Source organism: Lampris incognitus, chromosome 16 (genome assembly GCF_029633865.1).
Source record: "Lampris incognitus isolate fLamInc1 chromosome 16, fLamInc1.hap2, whole genome shotgun sequence".
In the NCBI taxonomy this organism is placed as follows: domain Eukaryota; kingdom Metazoa; phylum Chordata; class Actinopteri; order Lampriformes; family Lampridae; genus Lampris; species Lampris incognitus.
In genome coordinates this window covers 15,276,318-15,304,308 of record NC_079226.1, presented here as the reverse complement: position 1 = coordinate 15,304,308, position 27,991 = coordinate 15,276,318, and the positions used below count along the sequence as shown (strand labels likewise).

Here is a 27,991-nt window from a genome sequence, read left to right as displayed (position 1 = left end):
CCTACCCCCTGTAAACCTGAATATATTAAGTGGGTGTAGGTAATGGATGGATGTTCAATCAGACAGGCGTTGATGGGAGGGAGATATAAAGTGACACCATAGTAAGTGGCCTTCATACTGATAAAAGCTGCAAACACCAGCCTAGTAGGGTCAGTGATGCTCTATCATGTGCGGCGGAGGGCCGTGTGTATGCAGGTTTTCTTTATCATCCAACACCGTATCAGCCGATTTCACTCAGCAAGACACCTTCAACCAAACAGGAGAGGACTAATTACTGAAATAATTTGGTCAAGCGTTGGGATGGAAAGAAACCCTGCATACACACGGCCCTCCATGGCACACTGCCTGTCCCTGTCTAGATGACTGAACTGAGTATCGACATTTTAACACAACATAGCACTGAATCATCACTTCTTTTTCTCTTACCTGCTGCCATATGTTATACCTCTTTTAACCACCAGCCCACAGAGATGTAACATGAGACTAAACAAGGCTTCTGAAGAAAACATTGTTTATCGATCTGTTAATATACATAACCGAAATACATACAAACATGAAAATAGTATAAAGTTTTTTATCTTTTTTTTTTTTTTTTTAAATACCCTTGAGTGAGGAAAGAAAAATGCATCAGGGCACGACAAAACAAAACAAAACAAAATCTCTCTTAGGGATAATATCTTCCATCTGTGTCAGTAGAAACCTGGCCAGCCAGGAGTTCTCCTTTCATGGACTCGTATGTTTAATCTGCTCTCAAGCGTTCTCTTGCAGCACAAAGGTAGGAGCACCGAAATATCTTCAGTGTAAAAACAAAAAGGAAAAAACAACATCAATTCCGTATAAACATACCTATCCCTGACCCACAAAACAAATATACATGTAATAAAGTGAGTTTGCGATATTCAACGCTTACAACTGTGAAGTTGCCACGAGAGATGAACTAAATAGTGAGTCAGAACACGTAACCTTCCCAACCGTGAATCATTAGCAAAACATTTCCAAAGCCCCAATATCCTCTCACTCTCTGTCCAAGCATGACACGGTAATATCTGTAGCCTGTCTGCCCAAATAACTTTTCAACACTGGCTTTAATACTGCAGTCCTATACAGTCAACCAACATGGCACAAAGTCTATATATAACTGTGTAATGCAACGATAAGGGGCAACTTTGCACAGGTGTAAAGTTAAGTACATTTCAGTGTTTTTTTCCTGTTGTGTTAAATCAATACATCCATTTTAACAGGGTTCTGTCATACTAAGATATATGTCCTATTCAGTGGGCTTATTCAGGCATGGTGATTAAGTGGTTATATGGATCCGTTCTCGTCCAATGGCACATTCACACATTTTGTCTCTGGAAAGCAGAAGTCTGTAGGACCGCAATAGGAGCCTTGTGGAATTCCAAATGCTGTATTGCAGTCGACTGCAAGTACATACAAAACATGACAAATTAGATGTTTATTTGACTTGCTTGATCCCAAATGTTAATTGAAATATATAACACATCTCCCCGGGAGTGTAACAGGTGCCTGTGAGCAGGGACAGCAGCGTTTCCGACATTTTATCCTGAAAAGAAGCAAAATATTTAGGTGAGATTTCTCACACATGGAGAGGAACATATCGTCACCTTCTTAAAATAATGGCCTATGTCATATTTTCAAAAAACAGAATAAACTGAAACAAAATTTGTCACTTTATTCTGTTTTTTTGAAAAACTTGAAAATATGACTTAAGCCATTATTTTAAGAAGGTGACGATATGATGACTGCCATACATCCCCCATCCCCCCATACTTTAAGCTGCTACGAGAAGTTTTTGGTTTTTGTTGTCTTTGCACAATGCCGTGGATGAAAGAGTTAGTGTTTCGCGGAAGAAGGATTTCATTGACACTCGTGCGTTTGTTTTGAAGAGAGGAATGAAAGATGTAGTAGTGTTTTGGACTGAAATAGGTGTTTGATAAATATACAATGATGATGTAATGTCTCTCTAATGATGGTATTTATCTTGTCTGTGTGCCGTAAATCGTTTCAACAGATTTTTGTGGGGAATCCAACTCGGAGATGAGTATTTGAAGTCATTTTTTACAATATGTAATCTTCTGCCTGGTGGTCTCATTAGATCATGTTGGTCACACAGAGGGATCAAAATTAAATCGATACTGTTAAACAGTGAGTCAATAACGCCTCATAGCAGCTTTAATTAATAAAATGCTGTCTCACCATGCTTACTATGGGAATATGCTGATGTTTATCTCTTTATGTCACATGTTGAGCAATGGGATCTGCCAGATCATGATAGTGGAAGCTGTGTCCTCATGGCGGGACTGCTTGGTCTTCCTGTTGACCCTGCGGTGACCCAGGCCTCCAGAGATGACCAGCAGAGAGCTTACGTCCATCTTGCTGGACTTGCGGCCCCTCTGGTGGTGGGCCGGGTCATGGAGCAGGTCGTACAGGGCCCCGTCCTCAGGACCGTGCTCCAGAGAGCCCTGAGACAGAGCCAGGGAGCCGCAGGATGAGGTGGAGATGGAGTCCTGAAGGGCCATGGTGGTGCAGCCCGCTTCCCCCAGCCACACGCCCCGTCCTTGGGGGGGATTTGGGGCAGTGTCCAGGGAAGTCTGGGTCTTGTCTCCATTCTCTCCTTCTGTTGGTTGGGGTGGAGCAGGAGGAGGATTTGTTGATGGGATACCAGGGGGCCGGTTGCACACGGCAGCGGCCATGGTGAGGAACTTGACCGGTCCGTTGTGGGCATGTAAGGACACCATACCCCGACCTAAAAAGAGATACAGTCACCAGGTAATGTTGTAACTGTATATATAGTCTACATTACCACGTTCTGTGTCATCTCTGGTTGTACATTGTAATTGCGTTACTCTTGTCTACTCTGTGCATTCAACACCTATTGCATGTTTGACTGTCCAAGATGACGGATCCCTCCTCTGTTTCTCTTCCTCAGATTTTCCCCATGCGAGTCGAGAGTCTAATGATAAGGGGTGTCCTATATTGCACTGATAATAAAGCCTGTTGAGACTAATTTGTGGTTTTGGGCGATAAAAATACACTTGATTTGAATTGACTTGAATGGTTTTAGAATTTGCTGTTGCAAAATCCCATTTTTTTTGTATTTATCTCTTAGTGTGGTGGATCAAATAGTCAATATGTTTATTGATATGCCGCTGCAATGACTGGGTTTCCCAATCAAGATGTTAGTTTAGTGTAATTTATCTGATTGGATATAAGTATTTACTGTAATACATTTAAGGTCAAAATGTGTCAAAGGTCAAAAGGTGTCACACATCCGATAGTTTTGATGACTGACAAACTTGAACACACATTGTGGCTTGTGTAACCAAAAATTAACATTCAGTTATCCTAAATTACTCTGTTCATATATTTACTTGCACTCAGAGACGCTGACCAAAATAACTACGCTGACTCTGCTGATTCTCATTTATTTCAAGATGTCTATTACCCTGTAATTTATTCACAAAAACGGTGTAATTTGAACTTTACCTGCTTACATTGGCGCTAATCTTTTATGTTAACTGAAAAATATTTAAAATAGTTCTTGGGGAACAGCCAGATGCAGAGGTGAAGGCGGTAAATTATTTGTGAAGAGACAGAGAGTACTCATACAAATATAATCTCTAGTTGCTCTTGAAGACCCTACCAGCCTACAGTGACAAAAGTTTTAATGTGTTATATCTATCAAGATTAACTATATCCAACAGGGCAACATTTTGGAAAAGTCCCAAATCCAGGTCTTTGTACAATTTACCGTATTTATATTGGCAAAGTAACGACTCCAGCTTCTATTGCACTATGACTGACGCATGTGTTACCCTGTTAGTACTGAGGGCTACTGAGGGTTTCTATTTATTCAGAATGATGCAAAAACGAAATCTTGTCTATTCATAAGCGTCTGAAAGGAATTAATTTGATGCTGATTAAATTAATAGGCGGGTGACTGTTATTCTGAAAATCCCTGGTGAAAGGAGCTCCGCCCCCTTGGGTGCGCTGTGAAGTACGGATACAGAGAGCAAGAGAAAAACGTTCATTCCCTAACTTCATTAGAATTTAGTAAAAAAACAAAAACAAACCCAAAAACAAAAACTTGCTACTAAGTGTCACATGAACGTTGTTCCGCTGAGATAGACTTTTGGATTTGCGGGGACTCTTCTCGGTGAGTTGAAGTGTTTCTGGATGTGAGTTGTTAAACTAAGCTCTCCACAGTGATATGCTAACGGCTAGCGCCGATGACTAAAGTGTTATATATGTGAAATTGTAAAGGCTGGATCTTCTACACCTGTGGTTCTCAACCTTTTTGGGGTCCTGGACCCCCTGCGTATTTTTGATCTACCCTGAGGACCCCTCCACCTGATCTTGGGGGAGGGGGGTTGCAATTTGATAGAAACAGTAGAAACTGCATTTTAAATTGCATTATAGCATTTACTCACTCTTTGGGGCAAAAATAAGAGCTTTCAGTTGTAACTTAGATATAGTTAACAAAACAGAATTCTTATGCAGTAACTTTCAGATATATGTAACAAAACAGAATATGTATTCAGTAACTTTCAGATATATGTAACAAAACAGAATTCTTATGCAGTAACTTTCAGATATATGTAACAAAACAGAATATGTATTCAGTAACTTTCAGATATATGTAACAACAGAATTTCTATGCAGTAACTTTTAACAATGCAAACGGGAGCGAGATCTCTTATTAAAATACAATAAGTTACACTTGTGAAACAGATGTAATTAGAGAAAAAAGTCCTGTTACCCTTTATAGTTTAGGTAGATAAAGGTCTCAGTCACATTTGAGTAAAATAATCCTATTTCTATAAATGTCATAGGATCTTTTTTTAAAAGATATTTTATTTTCACGGACCCCTTGCAATTACACCACGGACAACTAGGGGTCCGCGGACCCCCGGTTGAGAAACACTGTCTACACGATGTAGTTATCTGATTGTGAAATTGTACGTAATCGATACAGGTTATATGCACACAGAGAGTGTGTGTGTGTTCGTGCACCGTGCGTAGTTGTATACACTGTGAAGGTTTTATTTTCTGTAGTTGCTCCATGCAGTCGCCATTTTGAGGCTTCAGGAGAGCCCCGTTGTTCCCTTTGGTAAGAAACAGCCCTTACCAATGTATTTGGTTTGTTTTGTGGATGTTTGTGTACACTGTTAAAATAATTCATGAACATCTGCCAGTGGGACGCATCAAGAAAAGATGAGGAAGTTGGATGTAGATTTTTGAATATCCATCTGACTTGTACAGGTCAGGTTTTTGATGTACGATTCAACAATGATCCATTTCAAAGATGGCGAGCCACCGTACCAGGAGCCACTGTGATGACAACTAATAATAATTTTATCTATATAGCACTTTTCTAAAACGATGCCACAAAGTGATTCACCAAAATAAATAAATATATATTTGAATACATAATACAATAAATAAAATCAGGCAATGTTAAGAGAATTAGAAATTCTTTGGATGGACTGTGAACTTCACTGAGTCTGCTTGAGTGGTAGGATGGACTTGCACTTCACTGCTCCTCTGCATATCCCGCAAGGAGAATAAGAGATTTTAATACCGGAATCTCCCAATTTAATGGTGTGGTGGGTTGACACCATAGAGACTGAGTCTCATTATTTTGGGCCCATTTTCTTTTAATGTAATTTGTGGGGGGGTTTTTTTTGGGGGGGGGTTAAGTGTGTAGTAACCAAGTTAGAGGTGACAAGTTGTACTGCAGTTTCAATATATATCATCAAACTAAACCTACTGTGTTGGTCTCATTAATCATCCATCCTGCTCCAGCAGTCGAACCTTGGTATTTGGTCCAGCATTCAACTTAACATTGAATTTTGTATTTTTTAACTTGTTGAATTGGGTGTTACACGTGTTACACATCCCAACATGGCGTAGCATAAAGGTCACTCATTCCTAGTGTTACAGGTTAAGTCATCTTATGTTGCCCTATCCTTTTTCAAATTCGAGTAATTGCAGATATGTAATTTAATCACATTTGGAGAGCTGATATGCTGGGTGATGGTGTGTTTTCGTCTCACCTGTGACCTTGGGGATACCCTGCAGTCTGGGCACAGAAAGGGCCACGGTCACTCCGAGGTTGGTACCTACCAGGAGTAGGCCGTGACACACCAGAAGACTGCTCACTGAAACCCTCTGGTTCCCTATGGAGAAACAATAGCGTGACCATGACTACTTCAATGAAGCAAAGATCAAATCAAAACATCTGGTAAATTACAACATCCCAATGTTTCTTGGATACTGGCTTTTTATGAAAAAATACCAGGCAAGGCTGCAAACGAAATATTCACTTCAAATATGGACTCACACATGGAGACTTAAATTATTTTAAGGGTCATGCACGAATAGTTGGACATCACGCAGATACGCTGTGATCAAGGACAATTGTTTCCCTTGGTAATGAGAAAAGTGTACAGTTAATGGGCCGCTTCAGCGGGTTCGAGTACAGTGCAGTGGGAGGGAGATACACAAATCTATTCACTGGGAGGGGGAATCACTTCAGCAATAATGTTTAAACGCCATTTGTCTCCAGGGCAACATAAAGAGGGGCTGGGATAAAAGAAGCTCTTTTCAAACATTTCTTTCACCACATAAAAGGCACCATTATGGTCCTCTTTGAGTTAAACAAACAAACACAAAAGTGTTATGCAATAGAATGAATGAAGCGTAATGCAGTAATTAAGCAAGCGGCTCTGCCTCTATTCAGAGGGCTCGGGGGCCGGCCAGGGCCGAACAGTTTGCTCTGTACCTTTTCTCTTTCTTCCCGGTCAGAAAAATCATGCTGCTATGAAATGGCACTTTGAACTGTAAACACAGGAATTGTTAAGTTAACAGCATCTTTCAGCGGGGATGGCAATAAATCCAGCTTTTTTTCTACAATCTGTGTTTAGTGACTCGTGCAGGACTTGGCACTTGTCTCTGTGACAATTTCCACACATTAGCTTTGCCATGGGAATAGGCCACAACCAACAAATGGTAGTTCAGACAAACAGCTTTGGCAAAGGACCCTTTTTTAAATAATTGTAATGAGTTTTTTTTTTAAGAATCCAACGGTGATTTACTATAAGCTCCCCAAGTTGTGCTTTGTAGGAGGCAGGACTTGTCCTGAGTCATGGCTGCTGTTTTATTTTGACTTAAGTTACCTCCCTCAAGGTAATCCTCTAGAGATTTGGTAAAATTCACTGCTGATGTCTCTGACTGACCCCCCTCGTTGGTGGTGACCCTTTACGTGGGGTACACACGCAACACTTGAGTCCGCGCTTTCCAGGAAACCAGTCAGTCAGGCAGCCAGGTAGGCAGGCAGGTTAAACCTTACTGCTCCAGAACGGATTGAAATACTGGACCCTGATGCATAGCTCACATATGCTTATAATGAGGGCCCAGGGTTAGCAGAAACACATACTGCTCATTGGGGGCCTTGCTCAACTTCCTCCTTTCATAATATTTAGAGTTCCCCACCCAGAGGGTGAACTAAAATAAACCCAAAGTGAGCATCAACACGGCCCAGCTTTGGCCCTGACCCCGATCCAGAGCACCCCTTTGATCTGCAGCTAGTCATGACAACCAACAGCAGGAGGGAGCAGCAGATCCAAAACATTAACATTGATACACCATGTCAACCACTATATGGCTCCATTTATAGCTTATTGACACAATGTCAATGGCCGTGGTTGTAGCTCTATGGCTGAAGCTACTTTTTAATTCCTTTAATTTTTCTTGTAGAGCTGACTCAAAACTCTCAGACGTTGTCAGACCACTTAGTTTGTCTCACCACTGCTTAAGAGGAGACACAAATAAATTTCAAGTTCAGTCTGATCCTGATCTAGTAAAAAACAACCGAACCCCAGTCTTACTCTGCCTACCTATATGGGGCGGCATGGCTCAGGTGGTAGAGCGGGTCGTCTAGTAATCAGAAGGTCGCTGGTTTGATCCCTGGCTCCTGCAGAGAGCACATCGAAGCGTCCTTGAGCAAGACACTGAACCCCTAACTGCTCCTGATGAGAAGGTTGGCACCTTGCATGGCAGCCTCCACCATCAGTGTATGAATGTGTGTGTGAATGGGTGAATATGAAGCATGCACTTTGAGTGGGAGGTAGACTAGAAAAGTGCTATATAAATGCAGTCCATTTATCATTTTATCTGAGCCCACTCAAGGTTTTTGTGGGACTCACTGTTATGATTGATGCTGAGGGGGTGAACACCAGTGGTTGCATACAAACAAAGAGGGCTGGAGGTGTTATTTACTGCCCCCCCCCCCATTAAGTCATGGATGGCTGCATATTTAGGTCACATTGGAGCAGACAAAGGCAACTGGCCAGCACAGCAGCCAGCCACCAAACTGGGAAATATCAACGACAGTACAATCAGACAGGGTCACACGATGTGGCAATGTAATCTGGGTGCATCCCACATTTCTAAAGGTGCCGTTCTTAAAATTAATTAATTTGGATACAGACTTTGGCAAAACGGAGAGAATACAATACATTTTGACTTTAAATTGCTGGGATTACTAAATCAACCTGAAAACATTATTTAGAGTAAAACTCCAAATATGTCTAGCTATATGTCTTACAATACAAAGTACTGCCATTAAAAGCCATGAAAGAACCATCTTGTGCCAATGACCCGGGTAGGGCACTCCTCTTTGCAGATAAGGGAATCAGCATAAATTGCCCCAACATGTGGCAACATGAGGAGAATTACTCCACCCAGGGCACCTCCTGTATTCAACACCGCTCTGTTCTCAAGGTTCAGTCGACGCCCTACACGTTCTTTCTCTCAACATTGTTCCCTGAAATCAACCCCTGCCTGAATGTGTACTCTGTTGAAACGCCTACATTGCATTGGGATCTTATAACAGTGAAGTCTTTTCAGACAAAACAGCTGAACAGGAAACAGGACAGATCACAAGTCAGGATAGTGGCTGCGGTCGCTGTAGCATTCTTGTAGGTTGGTGTAGGACTTTTATTTGATCTGTCTAAACCAAACAAAGCAGAATTAGAGCAGAGTGAAGAAGGTCCATAACAGACCCATCACTCTAAGCTTCAAACACATACATTTCAGGGAGTTCCTCGTGCCCGAGTGGTTCTACTGGCACTTCCCATTACATCAAAGTTTTGCAGGACCAGCACATTCCATGAAGTGAGTTTCCCCCTTCAATGTGCAGCGCTTTGGGTGTCTAGAAAAGTGCTATATAAATGTAATGGTTATTATTATTATTATTCCTGGTTTCACGCCATTCCCCAGCAGCTGCCGGCAGTGTGACACATTCAGAAAAATAGCGAAGCTCACAACATGTCAAACAGAGACATGCGTTAAGGTAAGAGGAGCAGCAACTGATGCATCGAAAAACATCCCCCATGAACAGAAAGCCAAACTTGTTTAAAAAAACACCCTTACAGCCTTGCACACACGGCCTGGTGGACCACACCAGGCCGTGTGATATGGTGACGGTAGGAGTAATTGTTGGATTGACTGGAAAAGGTTAAACAGGGTAAATAGCTGTTGACTCCCTTGCCAGAGAGGCAGGCCAGTGACCCGGCACTGTTATCTGAGGAAGTGAACTCTAAGTGGCAAGGCACAGAGGAGAAAAGACTTTCATGTGTGGTGGTCTCTCCCAGAACCAACTTCCTCTGCGGTTGCATGGATTGTATTAGTTAATACAGGGACCGAGGTCCCAAAGCAGGCAAGCTTTTTATCATTTACATCTGGCCGAAAAATAGGCCTCCCACTTCTTTCTGGTTCTAAACAGTGGATTCTGGAGACACTTTCCCACACGGTCAAATCAACGTGTATCCTCAAAGCATTCAGTCCATTCTTGGAGTTTAACCACGTGGCAATTCCAAAGCTAGATCTGTGAATTGTTTAATTTGATTTTATAATGTAGTACTGTGTTATCAAATGAAAACTGTAGGCCCTGTGATCTTAAAAATAAGGGCTCAGAACCAGCTATTTAACAATCTGCTTCACTACAGGTTTTTGAGCATCGCAGTGCTATATTGTGGCTCGTGTTATTAGCTAACCTGAACCTCTGTATTCTCTCTGCAAAGCTGTGCCTCTGTCCTGCACAGCAGTTCATTTTCAAGTCTCCAAAATAAAGCTCGCTTAAATTATGCTAGCCGACAGTTAACCCCATCTCCCTAAAGCTTATGAAATGACACCTGAAATTCAGCTGGTTTACAAATGCACCCCTTACTTTGGCTAGGAAAAGTGAAGGATGCTACCCTGCTATCCTTCAACCACCAACACATTTCATAAAAGCGCTGCAGCCCAATATTACTAATAACTTCCCAAATGTTGTTACAACCTAGCAACAGCAGAGCAGTAAACTAGAAGAGTCGATGCGAATACGTTGCAGGCATAGCTGGCCCAATGACAGCACTGTTAATGAAGCCATTAAAGCAACAGGCTAGTCATAAACTGCTGACCACAATACACACAGTCTTTCACATGCAAGCAGGCATGCAAACACACGCACACACAGAAATTAAGCCACAGCTGTCAATACAGTGTACTCGCTCATCAACACAGTGCTGGCATCCCCTACTCAAAAATGCAGATCAAAACATTGTTAAAGGATCATAATATACAGCCCTGCTTCAAGTTGGGGGGGTAAAAAGTAAACTGTCAGTGGCTATTTACATAAAACTTTATGGCAATATTAAAATATTAAAAGAATAGGAAATGTACAACAAACCACAGACTGACACACTAAAGACGGCTGTCTGCATTAGTCGGCATACACAAAAAGAGACACAAAACAGCAATTGCCCTTACAAAAACATCCCGCTGACTTCATTCGGTGTGGTGTGTGTATGTTTGGTAAGATCATACCATCAACTACTACCCTGTTACTTGTTCTTAGCACTTATTTTAGTCACTCATTTAAAAAAAAAAAAAAAATCCCTTGCGCTTTTACTTTAGCACTGGTTTTGCTCTTAGATGCTTGTTTAGATGCACTTATGACCTCTGATGACTAGTAGTTCTCCTGATTTCCTATGTGAAATGCACTTATTGTAAGTCGTTTTGGATAAAAGTGTCGGCTAAATGACTGTAGTGTAATGTAATCATGAACTGCCATGCAAAACTATTTTCAAAATAATTTCACTTTTGCCTGAAATGGCAGCTTTCTAAAATATTGACCATTAAATAGCTTCTAAGCTGCTGTGATGCAGGGTGCATGCAAGGACAGTGGGGTGGATAACACAGATTTGAAGGATCAGGCAGGCCCAGAGCAGTGCAGACAGATTATATTGGGTCAAGGCTGATGTAACACAGCAGATTACAAGTCCCAACACAGCTGGCTGCTCTGATGACTTCAGTATGGGACAACTGTCACATCAACAGATACTTGATTTGATTTGGACTTCCCTGACTCTGATGCCTGGCTCGAGGCCCAACAGAAAGAGAGATGAAAACTTGCCCTTGTCACGCTCACAACTGGTATAGATGAGATAAACTTGATTATTCAGTATGGCTGGAATGACGATTCCACATAACACAGCGAATCAGCTCAGATGAGAACTCACTTTAAAGTGGTACCGTGGCATGACGTAACCCCTGGCATTAGTTTCTGCACTGTTTTGGGGCATACATGTCCCATGATGGGTCCAAGGGCTGGGTCCAAATGAACTTTATCGTGCAGATTTCAAAAATCTAATGATGTTTCTGTCTCCAACAAAGGCCCGAACAAACCTTTTTTTCTACAATCAAACTTGTCTGGACACAAACCAACTCTGATGTAGGAGTCTTTGCTCTGGTCTCTCTGACAATGTGCTCCAGGTATTGCTACACAGTGATAAGAATCTAGCTTACATCTGCAGTGGTTTGTGGAAGGTTTTTTCATCAGAGTTTCGAGGTGGGCTATCCATCACAATTACGGTAGGATGACGTAAGCAGTAAAATTGGCTCTTCAAAGGAGGTTGACTCTTTGGGTCTGTTCTCATCAGAAACACTCAAATCACTTGTGCATGTCAAGACTGGATTACACAGTGATTTATGACGCGGATGCCTATAAACTTCAATGTGGTGACAGGGCCAGATCACAATTCACTGTCCCATTGCAAATCAAATAATGTGACACCATGAACAGAGACAAGATGGGAGGTTCCTCATCATTGTTTAGTTTAAAGACCCTTTTTTCGAAGAGCATGAAAGTGGGACCGACCCGCCATAACGAGCACACTAGATGAGCAACCCGGCCTGATGTCAGCTAATTACAGACAGGCACAAAATTAGACAGCCAGAAACATGAAGTCAAACGGGCAATGCATGGAGGACTGTATTTGAATAAGCGTATTTGACGGAGTGATCTGGAGACTGTAGATCAAAAGAGAGCCCAACCGTGCCTCTCTGGTCTCTGCCAAACAGCCAGTGCTGCAAAAAAGGGTTCAGTTACATTGAGGCCGGGGGATTACATTACCCAGAGACATTGAGGTGAGCAGACGAAAAGAGGAGAGGTGCTGGTGGTTTGGAAGGATGTTTACAATTGTAAGACCACAGTATCACCATTACTCAATCACAAACCGACTCAGAATACCTGATGTGGTACTCAGAGTAGACCTTTTTACTTTTGCTTTCACTAATTAATAATGCTTTTGTTATTCAATAATTAATTTGATTAATAAGCAAAAATAAAGCTATTGCTGTGGTAGTGGGGTGTGGTTTAGCATCAGCTACAAGCAGGAGGGGGGCATGGGTCGTGGGAGAGCAGACGCGATAGCAGCTGATTAGCGATCAGCCTCAAACAACTAACCTGCAGCTATTCCCCAATCCTCTGACTAAGCACACATGGCCATTGTAACTCTAATTAATGGTCACAGCATTTGCATATGAAACCGATGGCTTGTTTCAGTCGTTATGCGGCTGTGCTGTTTATAAGGTCGGGGATATCTGTAGTCAGCTGAGACTGACGAAGTCACTTAGATGAGTGATGAAACGTTTCTTCCACTAAACGTTGTGTCCACTGGGATTTCCTTACCCGGACAACATGTCCTTTATATACTGCAGTCAAGCTGGGTCCTACTGACACAACTACCTGAGCAAAAACAGTGAACGGAGAGAGAGAAACTGAGATGAGAAGAGACAGAAGGCTCCAACAATGCTGAGCACCAGCCCCAGCTCAGCAATCCAGTAGCTCGCATTATATCGATAAAATCAAGGGCATAACTTTGGCTTCAGAAGGGGGGGGGGGCACAATAAAGCGGGGGGGTCTGTGGATCACCCCCCAATTTTTTTTTTTGCAATTTGAATCCCATTTCCTGTATTTCTACATATATTTAGGGACTACGGTAACCATTTTAAAATATGAAAATATAAAATACATATAAATAAGTTGGTTATGCTAAATTCTGCCAGAATAATACTAAATGTGCATAAGAAAAAGCTGTCTTACTTTCTGTATTGTTTAACCCATAACTTTAATTAATTTAACATGTTACTGATCTATTTCAGATTGGTTGATTGAGTTAATTCATTGACTGTGACATAGGCTATTGTCAATAAATTGTTAAATAACTTTCAAAACTCATGCTTAGCTGTCACATAGGCCCGATGTGACAGCTAAGCATGAGTTTTGAATATATCACCTAACCCTTTATACAGCACACATAACCTACCTGCAACTCAGTGCTGCTTCTCCCTGCCTTCCACAGGCACCTCCACCTCATCTCATCTCTGATATGAAAGCAGAGTCGAGTTATCCTACTGAGCCCATGTTGAGTCTAACGTTAAGTAACTAGCAGTGAGAGAGATTCTGCTTTTCATTAATTGTTGACAGATACTTGCAGTTTAAAGTGGACTCATTTTCAAGTGACACAGGTTAATAGAAAAATAATGCTGTTTTACAACCACCCTAAGTATTTAGTTTGTCAAATCGCCTTTTTCCCCATTTGGGGAAATATGTGATGGGCTGGTGACTATTTTGCTCGCCAATGCGTTAGTAGTAGTAATAATAACAACCAATACATTTATATAGTGCTTTATCTAGACACCCAAAGCGCTTTACATTGAAGGGGGTAACTCACTTCAGCCACCACCAATGTGTGGCACCCACCTGGGTGATGCAAGGCAGTCATTTTGCATCAGAAACACTCACCACACATCAGCTTGAGGTGGAGAGAGAGGAATCATTAGGCCAGTTACATGAGGGGATGATTAGGTGGCCAGATGGAGAGAGCCAGGTTGGGAATTTTGCCAGGACACTGGGGAACCCTCTACTCTGCGATAAGTGCCATCCATCCATCCATTATCCAAGCCGCTTATCCGAATTTGGGTCTGGAGCCTATCCCAGCAGTCACTGGGCAGCAGGTGGGGAGACACCCTGGACAGGCCGCCAGTCCATCACAGGGCCGACACATTCACACCTAGGGACAATTTAGTACGGCCGAGTCACCTGACCTACATGTCTTTGGACTGTGGGAGAAAACCAGAGCACCCGGAGGAAACCCACAAAGACACGGGGAGAATATGCAAACTCCACACAGAGGATGACCTGGGATGACCCCCAAGCTTGGACAACACTGGGATTCGAACTCAGGATCATCTTGCTGTGAGGCAACTGCGCTAACCACTGCGCCACCTAAGGTGCCATAAGATCTTTAATGACCACAGTGAGTCAGGACCTCGGTTTAACATCTCATCCGAAGGACCGCATCTCCTGCAGCAGCGTCCCTGTCACCGCACTGGGGCATGATATTGTTTTTTTATTAGGACCAGAGGGAAGACTGCCCCCTACTGGCTTACCAACACCACTTCCAGCAGCAACTCAGTTTTCCCGGGAGGTCTCTCATCCAAGTACTAGCCAAGCCCACACCCGCTTAGCTTCCGTCATTTGGCAGCGAGCCAGGGTACATGTTGGTCTGGCTGCCGGCAAATGGTAATAGTAACAACGTTACCCAGCAAGAGTGTCGATGTTGGCTCAGTCAACATTAGCCTAACATCAACAGGTCTAGACAGAAAATATGATTACCCTGGACTAATTTACTGAATAGCTTTTTAATCAACCAACTCACATTTCCTTTCTTTCTTTTCACCTCCTCACCAAAGAAAGACATTAAATTTAACTGCTGCTGTTGGAGTTTCATTTTTATGTGTGAACTGCTGCTTGCTCATTCAGTGAGCAATTTTTCAAATGTGCACGCTTGAAACACATCTGTGCCCACAGATGCTAAAATGTACTATAGAACGACGTAGGCAGGCTGTTCGTGTCCACTACTCGTCTGTGGGGTATATCAGGGCCTTACATTCAGCTGCTCAATTCACATAGTCAGCCTGAATCTGACGGCTGGCCACACAGTAGTGTATTAATCACAATTTTTGCGGTTAAAGAAATAATAATGAAAATTTTGAAAGTGAGGGTGGGTGGGTGGGGGTACAAACTGGATTTTGAAATGAGGGGGGGGGGACCCCCCACCCCCAGTGGAAATTATGCCCCAGGATAATATCGATTCAATTATATTTTGTCGAACACTTCAGCATCTGTTTCTATAGACATATCTACGTCTTATAAGATACGTTGTCATTTCTAATTTCTAGGTTTCCTTGTTTCACTTGTGGTGATTGTCCCCCTCTTGGGAGAAGCGATGCTGATTGGTTGTTAAGCTGATCAAACATGCAGACGGGGGGGGGGGGGGGGGACTGGTGGCGGCGGCTATAAATGCATACCCTGTGCTCATCATCCCACAGATCATCTAAAGGACGGAATTATTATATTGGTTCTTAATAATAAAGAAAGATTGCCCTGCCGACAGCACAGGTTTTAAAAAAAAAGAGGGTTCTCTTTTAACTTTTCCTAATTAGAAAAAGTGTTGTACACTCCTCTGTCTTTGGCAGAAAGAGAAAATGGCTGAGCTTTGATGCTCTTGGCTCTGACCCTGATGAAGGAAATAATGTACTGAAGGCTAATTTGCGTTAGATTGTGATCAATGCTGTTTAAGAATGTGTTATTTGATAAGATAGTTCTGCCACGGAAACTCATTTGCAGACTGTATCCTGTTGATGTGATTGGTTCATTCCACACCAATCCTGACCTCACCTACTGATAATATATTCCTTCCCATTTTCAAATGTGTTGCACATCTCTGCCAGGAAAATACCAAAAGTGTCCTCGCCACACCTCGTCCCCGCGTGGACTGCTCAGTAGAAAGTTGACTGTGTTTGGTGCCATTCACTCCGAGTCACGCAAATAAGGCCATTAGTCTCAGTCTTACCAGCCAGTATGTTGTGCACGGGCGTGGCGATGTTGATGTCCTGCAGGTGCTCCAGGGTCTCTGTGTGGAAGAGGCGCAGGGTGGAGCCCGAGCTGAAGGCGATCCAGATGCCCACGCCGGCCACCACCATGTGGGACACAACCATACCCTCCTCCTGGTGGGCCTCCAGCTGTCTCTGCAAGGAGGGAAGAAAGATCAGCCTGAACAAGGAGGCCTTTCACGTGAAGAATCACGATTGCCTTTACTTGCAATGTATTTCTCAGTGACAGCAATTTCACCATCTCATCTCATCATCAGCCGCTTCTCCGGGGTCAGGTCGCGATGGCAGCAAGCTAAGTAGGGCACTCCAGACACCCCTCTCCCCAGCAACACCCTCCAGCTCCTCCTGGGGGATCCCAAGACATTCCCAGGCCAGATTGGACATGTAGTCCCTCCAGTGAGTTCTGGGTCTACCCCAGGGTCTCCTCCTAGTTGGATGTGCCCGGAAAACCTCCAAAGGAAGGCGCCCAGGAGGCATCCTGATCAGATGCCCAAACCACCTCAACTGGCTCCTTTCGATGCGAAGGAGCAGCGGCTCTACTCCAAACTCCCTCCGGATGTTCGAGCTCCTCACCCTATCTCTAAGGCTGAGCCCAGACAGCCTACGGAGGAAACTCATTTCAGCCGCTTGTATCCGCAATCTCACCCTTTTGGTCACTACCCAAAGCTCATGACCATAGGTGAGGGTTGGAACGAAGATTGACTGGTAAATTGAGAGCTTAAGCATGTCATGCATGTCACCTTTTTTCCAGTCCTGGCATCACAATATATTAAAACCAGCCTCCATCTGTATATCTATTAAACTTGCTTACTACAGACTCTTGATACTGCCTAACAGCTTTAGTCACTGAGCCAAGGAATAAAATATAGAAGTTGGTGGTGATTATGCACACACTGAACACACTACTACGAATATATCATCAATGGCAAATTAAACCATTATAAAAATTAATTTGTTCCTTTTTCAAAGAAATGCTTAAATTCTGGTAATTTACATATGTTGGCAAAAGTACATTATATTGTAATGTGTCACATTGTTTCTGTCTGATGTCTTCAATTTATGTAGCAGCATCTCCAAGACAAATTTCCCCTTGGGGACAATTAAGTTTATCTTTATCTTGCACAGGTTAAACCCCAGTTAACCTTCCTAGCGACTACAAGGTGATCGTAGAAGCATATCTGGACTGTTGGTTTTCTGTATTATATTATATATACATATAGATGTAGGAAAAAAATAACTTTTTTTTTTTAAATGTATTTCTGATTTTTCCCTTTTTCTCCCAATTTAGTGGCCAATCGATCCCTATTTTAATTCAAACACCCACCCTCGTATTGCATGCATTCGCCAACTGCATCTCTCCGGCCGGCAGTCTCGAAGGAGACGCCTCGCCACTTTCGTGACAAGGCGACTCCAGGCCGAACCACTGTTTTTTCCGACACACCCAGAGACGCATTCATGTGACGAACACAAGCCGACTCCGCCTCCCTCCCGAAGACAGCGTTGCCAATATTGCCGCTTCATCGAGTCCGGCCATAGTCGGATCTGACGAGACCGGGGCGCAAACCCCGGTCCCCAGTGGGCAACTGCATCGACACAAAGCCGATGCTTAGACCGCTACACCACCGCGGACTACGAAAAAAAAAACAACTTTTAATACATAGCAGTACAAGCTTGTTTCAGACACACCTAGGGACAATTTAGTATGGCCAACTCCCCTGACTTACATGTCTTTGGACTGTGGGAGGAAACCGGAGTCCCTGGAGGACACACACAAACACGGGGAGAACATGCAAACTCCACACAGACGATGACCCGGGATGACCCTCCAAGGTTGGACTACCTCAGGGCTCGAACCCAGGACCTTCTCGCTGTAAGGCGACCGTGCTAACCACTGCGCCACCGTGCCAGAGCTGGTTTGTTGCTTTCCTAACAAAATTGAGCTATACTGACACTATAGCCAACATAGTATATACGAAATGATTGTGCTGTTGGCCAAATGGATGGCAGACATTTATTTATTCATGTTTGATTTGAATAGACAAACTGTAGCTTATCTAGTGTGGTCAAATATCCCAGCAGCACAGCATTTACTACTGTTTGATAAGCTTGGTTGATCCAAATTAATTCAATTTGATGCAAGACAAGGGAAAGATATCCTGTTTAGCCCCAGATTCTCTATGCTGTTAGTAATGTACGAGTCAGATAGCACTGAATTTCAGAAAGCGAGAGATGCATTCTGAGCCCAACAGATAAGCTCTACTCCAGCACCACCGGTTACATAATCTGTCAACACATCCCATTAAAAATGTAGGAGGACTTGTATTTTGGACAGGCTGAGTCTATTCACAAGTGTCTAAGAGGATGGTAGTGTTAAGATAGTGGGAGACGACCAGGAAACCAAAAAACCTTGCAGGTGACGTATTTTTATTCCTCTGCTTCAGGTTTTACGTATACTCATTGCTTCTAAATGCGCATTTTGTCCTCCAAAAGATGTGCACGTCTACAATTTCTCCTTAACCGTCTTCACCTCCTCATAAAGTCCTCATGTCTCTCCCAGTTTAATTTTCTCTACATCTTTCCCTCAGCCACTAAACCCCTCTCACCCCCTTTCACCTCCACCCGGGGATTATTGTGAGACATCAGGGAGTGAAAGAGAGAGCGAGAGAGAGAGAGACAGACACAGGAGAATGAGTAGGACACAGACAGACAGACAGTTGGTACATAATGAGCTTAATGAGGCTAACCAGATTATGAATCAGTGCATGTCAGAAGGGAGTAGGAATGATACTATTCTTGGACTCAGCAGGTGCCGTTGTCCTCGAATGGGCCAGGATGGAAACATGGAATACCATCCATACACCCGCATATGGAAAGAAACAGCCATGGGAAGAGGGGGAAAAGAAATCGTGTGTGTGTGTGAGAGAGAGAGAGAGAGAGAGAGAGAGAGAGAGAGAGAGAGAGAACCCTGCCTTCACCTGCTGGAAACCATTTGACACAATTAGCAACCATACCAAATGGAGGCATAAACTGCAGAGGGATTAGCGCAAACAGAATTGGCACACATGAGATCACAATACGAGCATAGCTTCTATGTACTCTTTACATTGGCGGCCTTGTTAGGAAATTAGAGGAGCGTCCATGGATGGAAAGACCTTCGTACTCCACTCAGGACAGAGGAGTCACTCCCAGTCTTGCGCCAGAGGCTGAAAACTCCTCTTTCCCAGAGTATCTCGTAATCTCTCTCTCCCCACTGACTCATATCCGTCCGCTCTTTTATTCCTCCTGCTTAAACTTCAAGATAATAGGTTCTTATCTAGAGGTGGTGGTGGTGGGGGGGGGGTCTCATTTCTTATCTGCCTTATTCTCTTTCCTCTTACCGCTGACCTCCTTACTGGTTATGTTGGCCAACTCTACTGGTGTGCTTAGTGTAGGTCACCAGCTGAATGCATAAACTCCAACTGTGTTTGGTAGATCGCTTTCCAGTTCTTATCACAGGGCAAAACAGATACAAAAATGACCCAAAAATAGCTTCTTCTTTTTTTTCTCTCTCTTGCTGTCTTATGTAGCACTGTATCTTTAATTGTAAGGCAGGCTTAATATGAGGCATCGGTAGCTTGGAGACAAAGCAGCTCCATGGCGTGGGATGGTACACTATCATTATAATGGATTCTACAGAGATGTCAACTATGCCCTGAGTGTGTCATGAACACTGCTAACTCCCATGGCTCTGAAACCGCAAAGAATAACAGCCAGAGATTCACGAACAGTGAATAATCTTAGTAAATGAGGTAAAAAGAAAAGGAACTGAAATGTCAAAGGGGTCATAAAATTCGAAATTGTAAATTTATCCTGCTGATGTGGATGCGAAATGAATGGTTATGTTTTTTTGTTCTGATGACAGTCTTGCAAAATGTATTTTACAGACGCAATGAGATGAGGTGACCATTTTTTTTTTAGTGTCGAAAGTTCAAGGTTTTTTTCATTAATCTGAAAACACGCTGCAGCCGATGCATGACTGCTACCGTCTTTCACCACCTCACCTCAACTGAAGGATTTCTGAAGTAACAATAACAACAACAAAATCAACACTGACATACTGAACGGCAAGGTGTCATACCTCCACAGAGTGTGTGTGGGTGCTGATGATGAAGACTTGTCCCCCAGATGACGCCCAGACATGCTCCTCCACAGCCAGCATGGCCTTCACTGGGAGAACCCCCAGCTTCAGCAGCTTGGGGCAGTCACAGCTCCACGATCCGTCTGCAACACCAACCACAAGATGGGCACTTGAGTCCTGGGGCCAGTTCCACAGCATTTACCATACTACACAAAGTAAGATACTATGCATTAAAGCTACAATCCTGAATATCTACATGCAAACCAATGTCATTCTATCACTTGTATATGTGAGACAATAGCTAATCCATGAATATAAGAATCATGAATGCTTTTATAGCTGTTTTTTTAACAGTTACTACTGAGTAGGACTTTCCCAGGAAAAGTTAATCGGCACAGTGTTCTACTTCTTCACAACTGCAGCTAAATGCGGAAGAATGACACACGTAGTGATTTGTGACCTTGAAGAAAAAGCGAAGTTGCTGTGGTTAACAAACAGATATTGCGGATAAAGCTTGTAGAAGGTCTTTATCAACAGCTACTACATGAATAGCCAAGACCCAAGTTTTACTGGGTTTTTTTCTTCAGCGGTGGGGAATTTGCTGACGCAACAGCACTGATGACTGTTTCATTTCCTCACCTCCTTATTTAGTGGGTAAAAAAAAAAAGCTTGACAAAAAGTCTTCAGGATTGTAACATTAAACTAGATGCAGTTTTAATTTACATGCATATGACCAGTTTTAATTTACATACATATGACATTCAAGATGAGCCTAAATATAGGTGTAAGTCCCAGCAAATGTGCATATGGTTCAGTTTCAGAGTGGTAACACAAACAGATCAATCCTCAGCAAATAATGCAGTTTATCAGGACATCTCTGAAGTAAACAGTGGCTTGAGTTAACAGCCTTTTGCATATGTTAGTTAAACCAGGATGGTTAAAACGGTGAGCACATTCTCATGGCTGTTCAGGTTCTTCGGAAATGCCATCTGCATGTATTACTCTAGTAATACTGGTGATGTGGCCATTGATGGTTTCACAGCCTTCACTATGAATACAGATGGGCTGAGAGGCGTTAGTCGGAGCTGAGCTGTAGACCCCACACACACACTCCTACACACTCTCCTCTACATGTGCCTGGGCACCAACAGCACCAGCCCCCTCAGCACTGAAAACCCCGACACCCATGACTTTATAAATATCCGCACATTTCTGCAACCCTCAACTCGCCCGCTTTAGAATCCAACCTCTACTGCTGTAAAATGGACGGGGGGGGAGATATGTGGGTGGGTGGATGGAGGACAAAGACATGTGGTAGATATAACATGCGCATCGGGAAAAGAACGATTATAATAAGGAGTTTTGTGGTGTCTGAGAGTTGAAGGTCTTTTATTGTCAAGTCTGGTTAGGTGTCTGGTCGTTTGGAAGTTTCCCGTAGATAATCCTTTAGCAACTGGCCGACAACACGATCAAACAGGCAGACACATTAATCCCCAGTAGTAGTTTGCTGTGAGAAGCCTCGGTAGGGAATCATTCCCTGCCTCTTCCAAAATTACCTCCCTATCGTAAAGCTAGACAAGCTCAGGGCAGAATAGAGACTCATTTCCTTCAGATACCACATTCCTTTAGCTAATCTAGACCAGGAAGTGAACGAGGCCTCGCCAATAGTGTTTGTCTAAGAGGAGGCACAAAGGCAGCTATTGAAGGGAGAGGTGCCATGCAGGGAGAGGAGAGGCTCTATAGAGGTACAGTAATGGAAGTAAGGGTAATCTTTAACTCAGGGGGCGAGGCGGGATTAGCTTGTCAGCATTGCTCTGTGTATATTACTTTAACATACATGTCTGTGTTAGTGTGTGTGTGTGTGTGTGTGTATGTGTGTGTGTGTGTTTACACCAACACCCATGCCTGTCTTCAACATTGAGCATAACCCACTGACAATAGTTCCCTTTCCCTCATTTGAATAGCTGGGCAGTAGCCTGTCAGAAGACTGCAAAATTGAACATGAAATTATCAAACCGGCTCAAACAAGCCTGTTACCTTTGGGAAGCTAAGATGTAGGGTCCCCCCCCCCCCCCCCAATTGAACTCAGCCAATTACCCCACTTTTAAGAACCATCCCGGTCGCTGCTCCACCCCCTCTGCCAAGCCGGGGAGGGCTGCAGAATACCACATCCTTCCTCTGCTACATGTGGAGTCGCCAGCCGCTTCTTCTCACCTGACAATGAGGAGTTTCGCCAGGGGGACATAGTGCGTGGGAGGATCCCGCTATTCCTCCCAGTTCCCCCGAACAGGAGCCCCGACTGACCAGAGGAGGCGCTAGTGCAGTGACCAGGACACACATCCACATCTGGCTTCCCACCCGCAGACACAGCCAATCGTGTCTGTAGGGACACCAGGCCAAGCCGGAGGTAACACAGGGATTCAAACTGGTGATCCCAGTATTGGTAGGCAACAAATAGACCGCTACACTACCTGGATGCCCGACGTAGGGTCTTTACTAACAAACATCTCCACCTCCACAACAAAGTCACCGTCTACCAAGGGGTGTGCATCGCCACACCCCTTTACACTTTCAAAGCCTGGACAACTTAAAGCCACTACATCAAGGTGCTCACAAGGTTTCATACAGGATGCCCGTAGTGCATCCTCAAAATGACCCAGAATGATCATGTGCTTCACACCGAAATTCTTGCCAAAACCAGCTGCAAGAGCACTGAAGCTACGATGACCCAACCTCAACTGCACTTGTTTGGGCATGCCATCAGGATGCCCCGAGATAGACCGCCCTGCAAGATACTGTATGGCCAATTGCACCATAGTTGGTGGTCAGCAGGAGGTCAGAAGAAAATGGCTCTGCCAGCATGGGGTTGCAGGGGCTGGAGGAAGAGAGGACACCCAGGAGACAACAACAAAAACTGCCTCCATCAACAATGTGTGCATATGCGCCACCTGCAGTAAAACTTGTGTTCCCGGACTGGACTTCACAACAATCAAAGGACACACCGCTAAAAGACATCGAGTCAACGTGGATTCAGTGGCCAACCAGCAAGCAAGCGATTGTGTGTATTAGACTGCATGTGATTAAAAAGAGAAGTTTGCACATAGGGACACAGAAAACTAACAAAGATCGAAATGACGGCAAAGCTGACTTGCAGCAGTGTGACTGTTGTTTTGTGCAAGTTTTGTGTGAGTCATCTCTGTTGCAGCAACTCAACCCAGTTCTCCTAATTTTTCATTTATCGGTTATATTTCTTCATGTAAATGCCACATGATAGTGTGTACTTCAATGTCATGTGTGTTTGAGAGAGAACGAGAGAGAACTGGTCAAATATTTTCTCTATGAGACAACACCACGAGAAAGTAAAGCTTGTGTGACACATTCAACAGGACAAATCAAAGCACATCTACTTCTCCAGCAACGACAGATGCACAGCAGAGAGAGCAGGAGAAAAGAACATGGGAGATGCTTGATGGACAAACTGTTTGGCTGTGACGTGTGACCTTTGTCTCGCTCTCACTCATTCACTGCCGATCTCTCTTTCGCACACAGGGCAAGCCTGACAGAATGAGGCTGGCCAGCCGGGTTCAGAGAGGGCCACATCTTTCACAGACCATGCCAGATTACTCAGCACCGAAGACTGGAAGCAGACACGGCTTTAATACAGCGACACACACACACACACACACACACACACACACACACAAACGCACGGAAGCATGCACTGCTTTGGGATATCAAAAGTACTTTTGTGTGGGCGAAATTATGTTCATTTTCCCCAATGCATATAAATAATTTACTTTCAGGTTCCTTGACAATTTAATCTTGAAGGATCTGAGCTGATGTCATTTCCTCTTGCTCGCTCTACACCTCTGCAGTGTAAATCAGGGTTCCACCCCAAATCCTAACTGCCGTGCAGGTGATCCCTGTTGTTGTGACAAATCACTGATAAATCGCTTAAAACTAGAATGCAGGGTGGAGTTTCATGATCAAACCTCACATTAAGGTTCATCTCAAGACAGCATGACGTGGGTGTGAAGTAGTTGTGCAAATCACACAGCATCAAACAGGCTCTAGAAACAACACATGTCTTCTGGGACATCATTTAACATTTTACTGGCAGTGTATGATGATGATGATTTGAAGCTTTCTACTCTACCATTCACTCACTCACAGCAAAGGCCCAATATTCGTCACCTACGCTAACACATCCATCAGCATCTCTTAAAGTACATGAACAAGAAATGCAAGTAGTGATATACTACACCTGCCAGATAAAGCAAGTAGGGAACAGTGGCTGTATTGTTTGTTAAAAAGGTGAAACAAGCATTCCTGATGAATTGCGCAACTGTACAGCAGGCAAAACCAGCTTGGCAGAAATAGCAAGGACAACCATTTATATAGAACAAAATAGAACACACTTTGTCATTTGTACATACATACATACATACAACGAAGTTCACTCTCTGCATTTAACCCATCCTAGCTGTGTAGCTAGGAGCAGTGGGCAGCTGCAGCGCCCGGGGACCAACCCCAGTTCTTCTTTCCACTGCCTTGCTCAGGGGCACAGACAGGAGTATTAACCCTAACATGCATGCCTTTTTGATGGTGGGAGGAAACCACAGCACTCGGAGGAAACCCAGGCAGACACGGGGAGAACATGCAAACTCCACACAGAAAGGACCTGGAACGGCCTGGGGTTCAAACCCATGACCTGCTTGCTGTGGCGCACAGTTGTGTTTATTATTAATAACAATAATGGGCTTTATTTATATAGCACCTTTAAAAACAGAGTTTACAGGTGGCTTGACGGACACAGCAAAGCTGAATACTCAGAAAGCAATATAACAACAGGAAGCAAAACAGTAAGGCCAAGACAAAATTAAGGTAAAATGAAGATAAAGTTAAAGAAAGAAGACAAAAGATGCAAAAACACAGTAGAGAGGAAACAGAAGGGTGTTGAAAGACAAAAACGGTAAAAGAGACAAAAAGGCAGTAAAAACATAAATATAAATACAATTAAAAGAATAAAAGCAATAAAAAGATGACATCACATAAAAGCAAGTCTTTATAAATAGGTTTTAAGAAGTGATTTAAAAGAAGTCACTGATTCTGCAAAAGTTATCCCTTCAGGCAGGTTGCTCTTAAGCCGAGGGACCCTGACAGCAATAGCAGGGTTACCTTTAGACTTAAGCCTTGACTTTGGAATGGCCACAGGGGCCCTACCTGATCTAAGGCTGCGAGCTGGCTCATATGGGGTCAATATTTCTAATATTTAGCTTGGGGCCAGGCCCAGATGTGCTTTAAAGTGATCAGTGAAATCTTAAAAATCAATTCTAAAATGAACAGGAAGCCAATGGAGAGAGGCTGGGATTTGGGTGATGTGATGTCATCTGTTAAAACCTGTAAGAATCCTAGCTGCTGCATTCTGAACTAGTTGGAGGCGAGAAAGTGACTTTTGGTTTATGCCAGAAAGGGGAGATTTACAGTAGTTAAGTCTAGAGAAAATAAGAGCGTGAATGACTTTCTCCGGGTCAGAGGTGCGAGCATTTCCCTTTTGTGTCTCCCTGAAGGCCATCGTCATTCATGTTGGCTTGCTCGCTCGCTCTCTCTCTCACACACACATGAACTTAACACAAGCTTGTCTGTGTGGGCTTGACAAAGCAGCAAAGCTCAAACTACTATTGCTGCTATAAGACACTTTAAAAGTCTCTCTTGGAAAGAGCTAGAGCCTCTTTTGAGTCATTCCAAATTGTGTCATGCAGGGTCACAAATATGCATGACTGAGACTAACAAAACAATCCTCTGGCGGTTGTCGCAGACTCACAGCGATACTTCTGACCGACTGCCCAGAATTTAGTAAACTTGTCTCGGTAAATGCATGTCAAGCCTCACCCACGTTACGGGAAAAGAATGGCACAAAAAAAATGTTGGACAGAGACAACAAGGTGGAGAAAGAGGGCTCTGATGAGAGAGAGAAGGAAAGAGAGAAAAAGGAAGCGTGAGAGAGGAGAGAAGCCCATGCTGAGAGATTCTGCAAAACACAAAGAAAGTGTGACAGGCTGAAGGAAGAGTGCAGCTCAGGTCTGCTCATCCAGTGGATTTGTCAGAGAGAAGGGACATTAAATAGGTCAATGCTAACAGAATGGTTTTTCCCTGACAACTAAGCTAGCTGGATACAGATGCTCCACACACAGCAGAGGATAGGGCTGCCAACTTCTGCAAATGAAAATACGCATTGGCTGTGTTCAATATATAGATTCTTATATATTTACTGATGATATTGTTGTGCAGCGTATTGACTTCCCTCCGTATTAAATGCATTGTAGGCCTAAGAATAAAGTCAGTCAAGTTTATCTGTATAACCCAAAATCACAAATTAGTACCAAGGGGCTTGACAATCAGTGCAATAAATGACACCCCCTATCCTTAGACCTTCAACTCGGATGAAGAAAAATAAGAAAAACCTCATCAGGATTAATAAATAAATAAAAGAGGGGGGGGGGGGCTAAACCTGTGGAAGAGCAACAGAGGAGGAATCCTTCCACCGGGATGGTCAGACATGCAATAGGTGGTGAATGCTAAGAGTAGACATGAGTAAAGGTAGACAAAAGTTTGACTTTAACATTATTATAGAGAGAGAGAGAGAGAGAGAGAGAGAGAGAGAGAGAGAGAGAGAGAGAGAGAGAGAGAGAGATGTCCAAGAGAGGACTAACAGAGAAGGAGGGTTTCATTCCATCTCATAAAGTTTGTCAATAACCAAGCAGTTTTTTTTGGGGGGGGATTAACCAAGCAGTTTTTTGGGGGGGGGGGGATCCCCCCCCAATTGTATCTGACCAATTACCCCAGTCTTCTGAACTGTCTCGGTCGCTGCCCCATCCCCTCTGCTGATCCGGGGAGGGCTGCAGGCTACCACATGCCTCCTCCGATACATGTGGAGTCACCAGCTGCTTCTTTTCACCTGACAGTGAGGAGTTTCACCAGGGGGATGTAGCGCGTGGGAGGACCACGCGATTCCCCCCAGTCCCCCCCCCCCCAAACAGGTGCCCTGACCGACCAGAGGAGGCGCTAGTGCAGTGACCAGGACACATACCCACATCTGACTTCCCACCTGCAGACATGGCCAATTGTGTCTGTAGGGATGCCCGACCGAGCCAGAGGTAACACAGGGATTCGAACAGGCAATCCCCGTGATGGTAGGCAATGGAATAGACTGCTACGCTACCTGGATGTCCAATAATCGAGCAGTTTTAACAATCTAACCAGTATCTGTTCTCTCCCATACACCTGCACTGGATTAATTCTCAAAGATAATGAACAAAACGTGAGAGTATGTGTATGAGTTCAATATAGAATGTGTTTTTTCACTTCCCAATTATGGGATGACTGTATTTCACGGAAAGCAGGCAATCCTAGTAGAGGAGCCCCTCGACCCAGCAGCACAGAGCCGGCCTCTGACTCGCACGCCAACGGACATTCATTGACTGACTCAGAGAACGGCTCATAAAGCCGGAATGAATAAACCCCTCTAACAGCCCTCTACCCTGAAATCATCCCTTTCATTTATTTACA

General features: G+C 43.7%; 1 protein-coding gene across 2 annotated transcripts in view; it reads right to left on the bottom strand.

Moving 5' to 3' along the window:
• Nucleotides 1–251: 251 nt before the first annotated feature.
• The window catches only part of arhgef10 (Rho guanine nucleotide exchange factor (GEF) 10), a 117,745-nt gene continuing 90,005 nt past the window's right edge, over nt 252–27,991 (bottom strand). For both annotated transcript variants that reach the window (XM_056295277.1, XM_056295278.1), the window contains 5 exons: nt 20,423–20,565; nt 16,266–16,440; nt 6,078–6,200; nt 2,218–2,767; nt 252–1,564 (listed from right to left, as the gene is read on the bottom strand). In XM_056295277.1, coding sequence (XP_056151252.1) covers nt 2,259–2,767; nt 6,078–6,200; nt 16,266–16,440; nt 20,423–20,565 — 950 coding nt within the window. In that variant the 3' untranslated portion in view covers nt 252–1,564; nt 2,218–2,258. The remainder of the gene's footprint in view (nt 1,565–2,217; nt 2,768–6,077; nt 6,201–16,265; nt 16,441–20,422; nt 20,566–27,991) is intronic.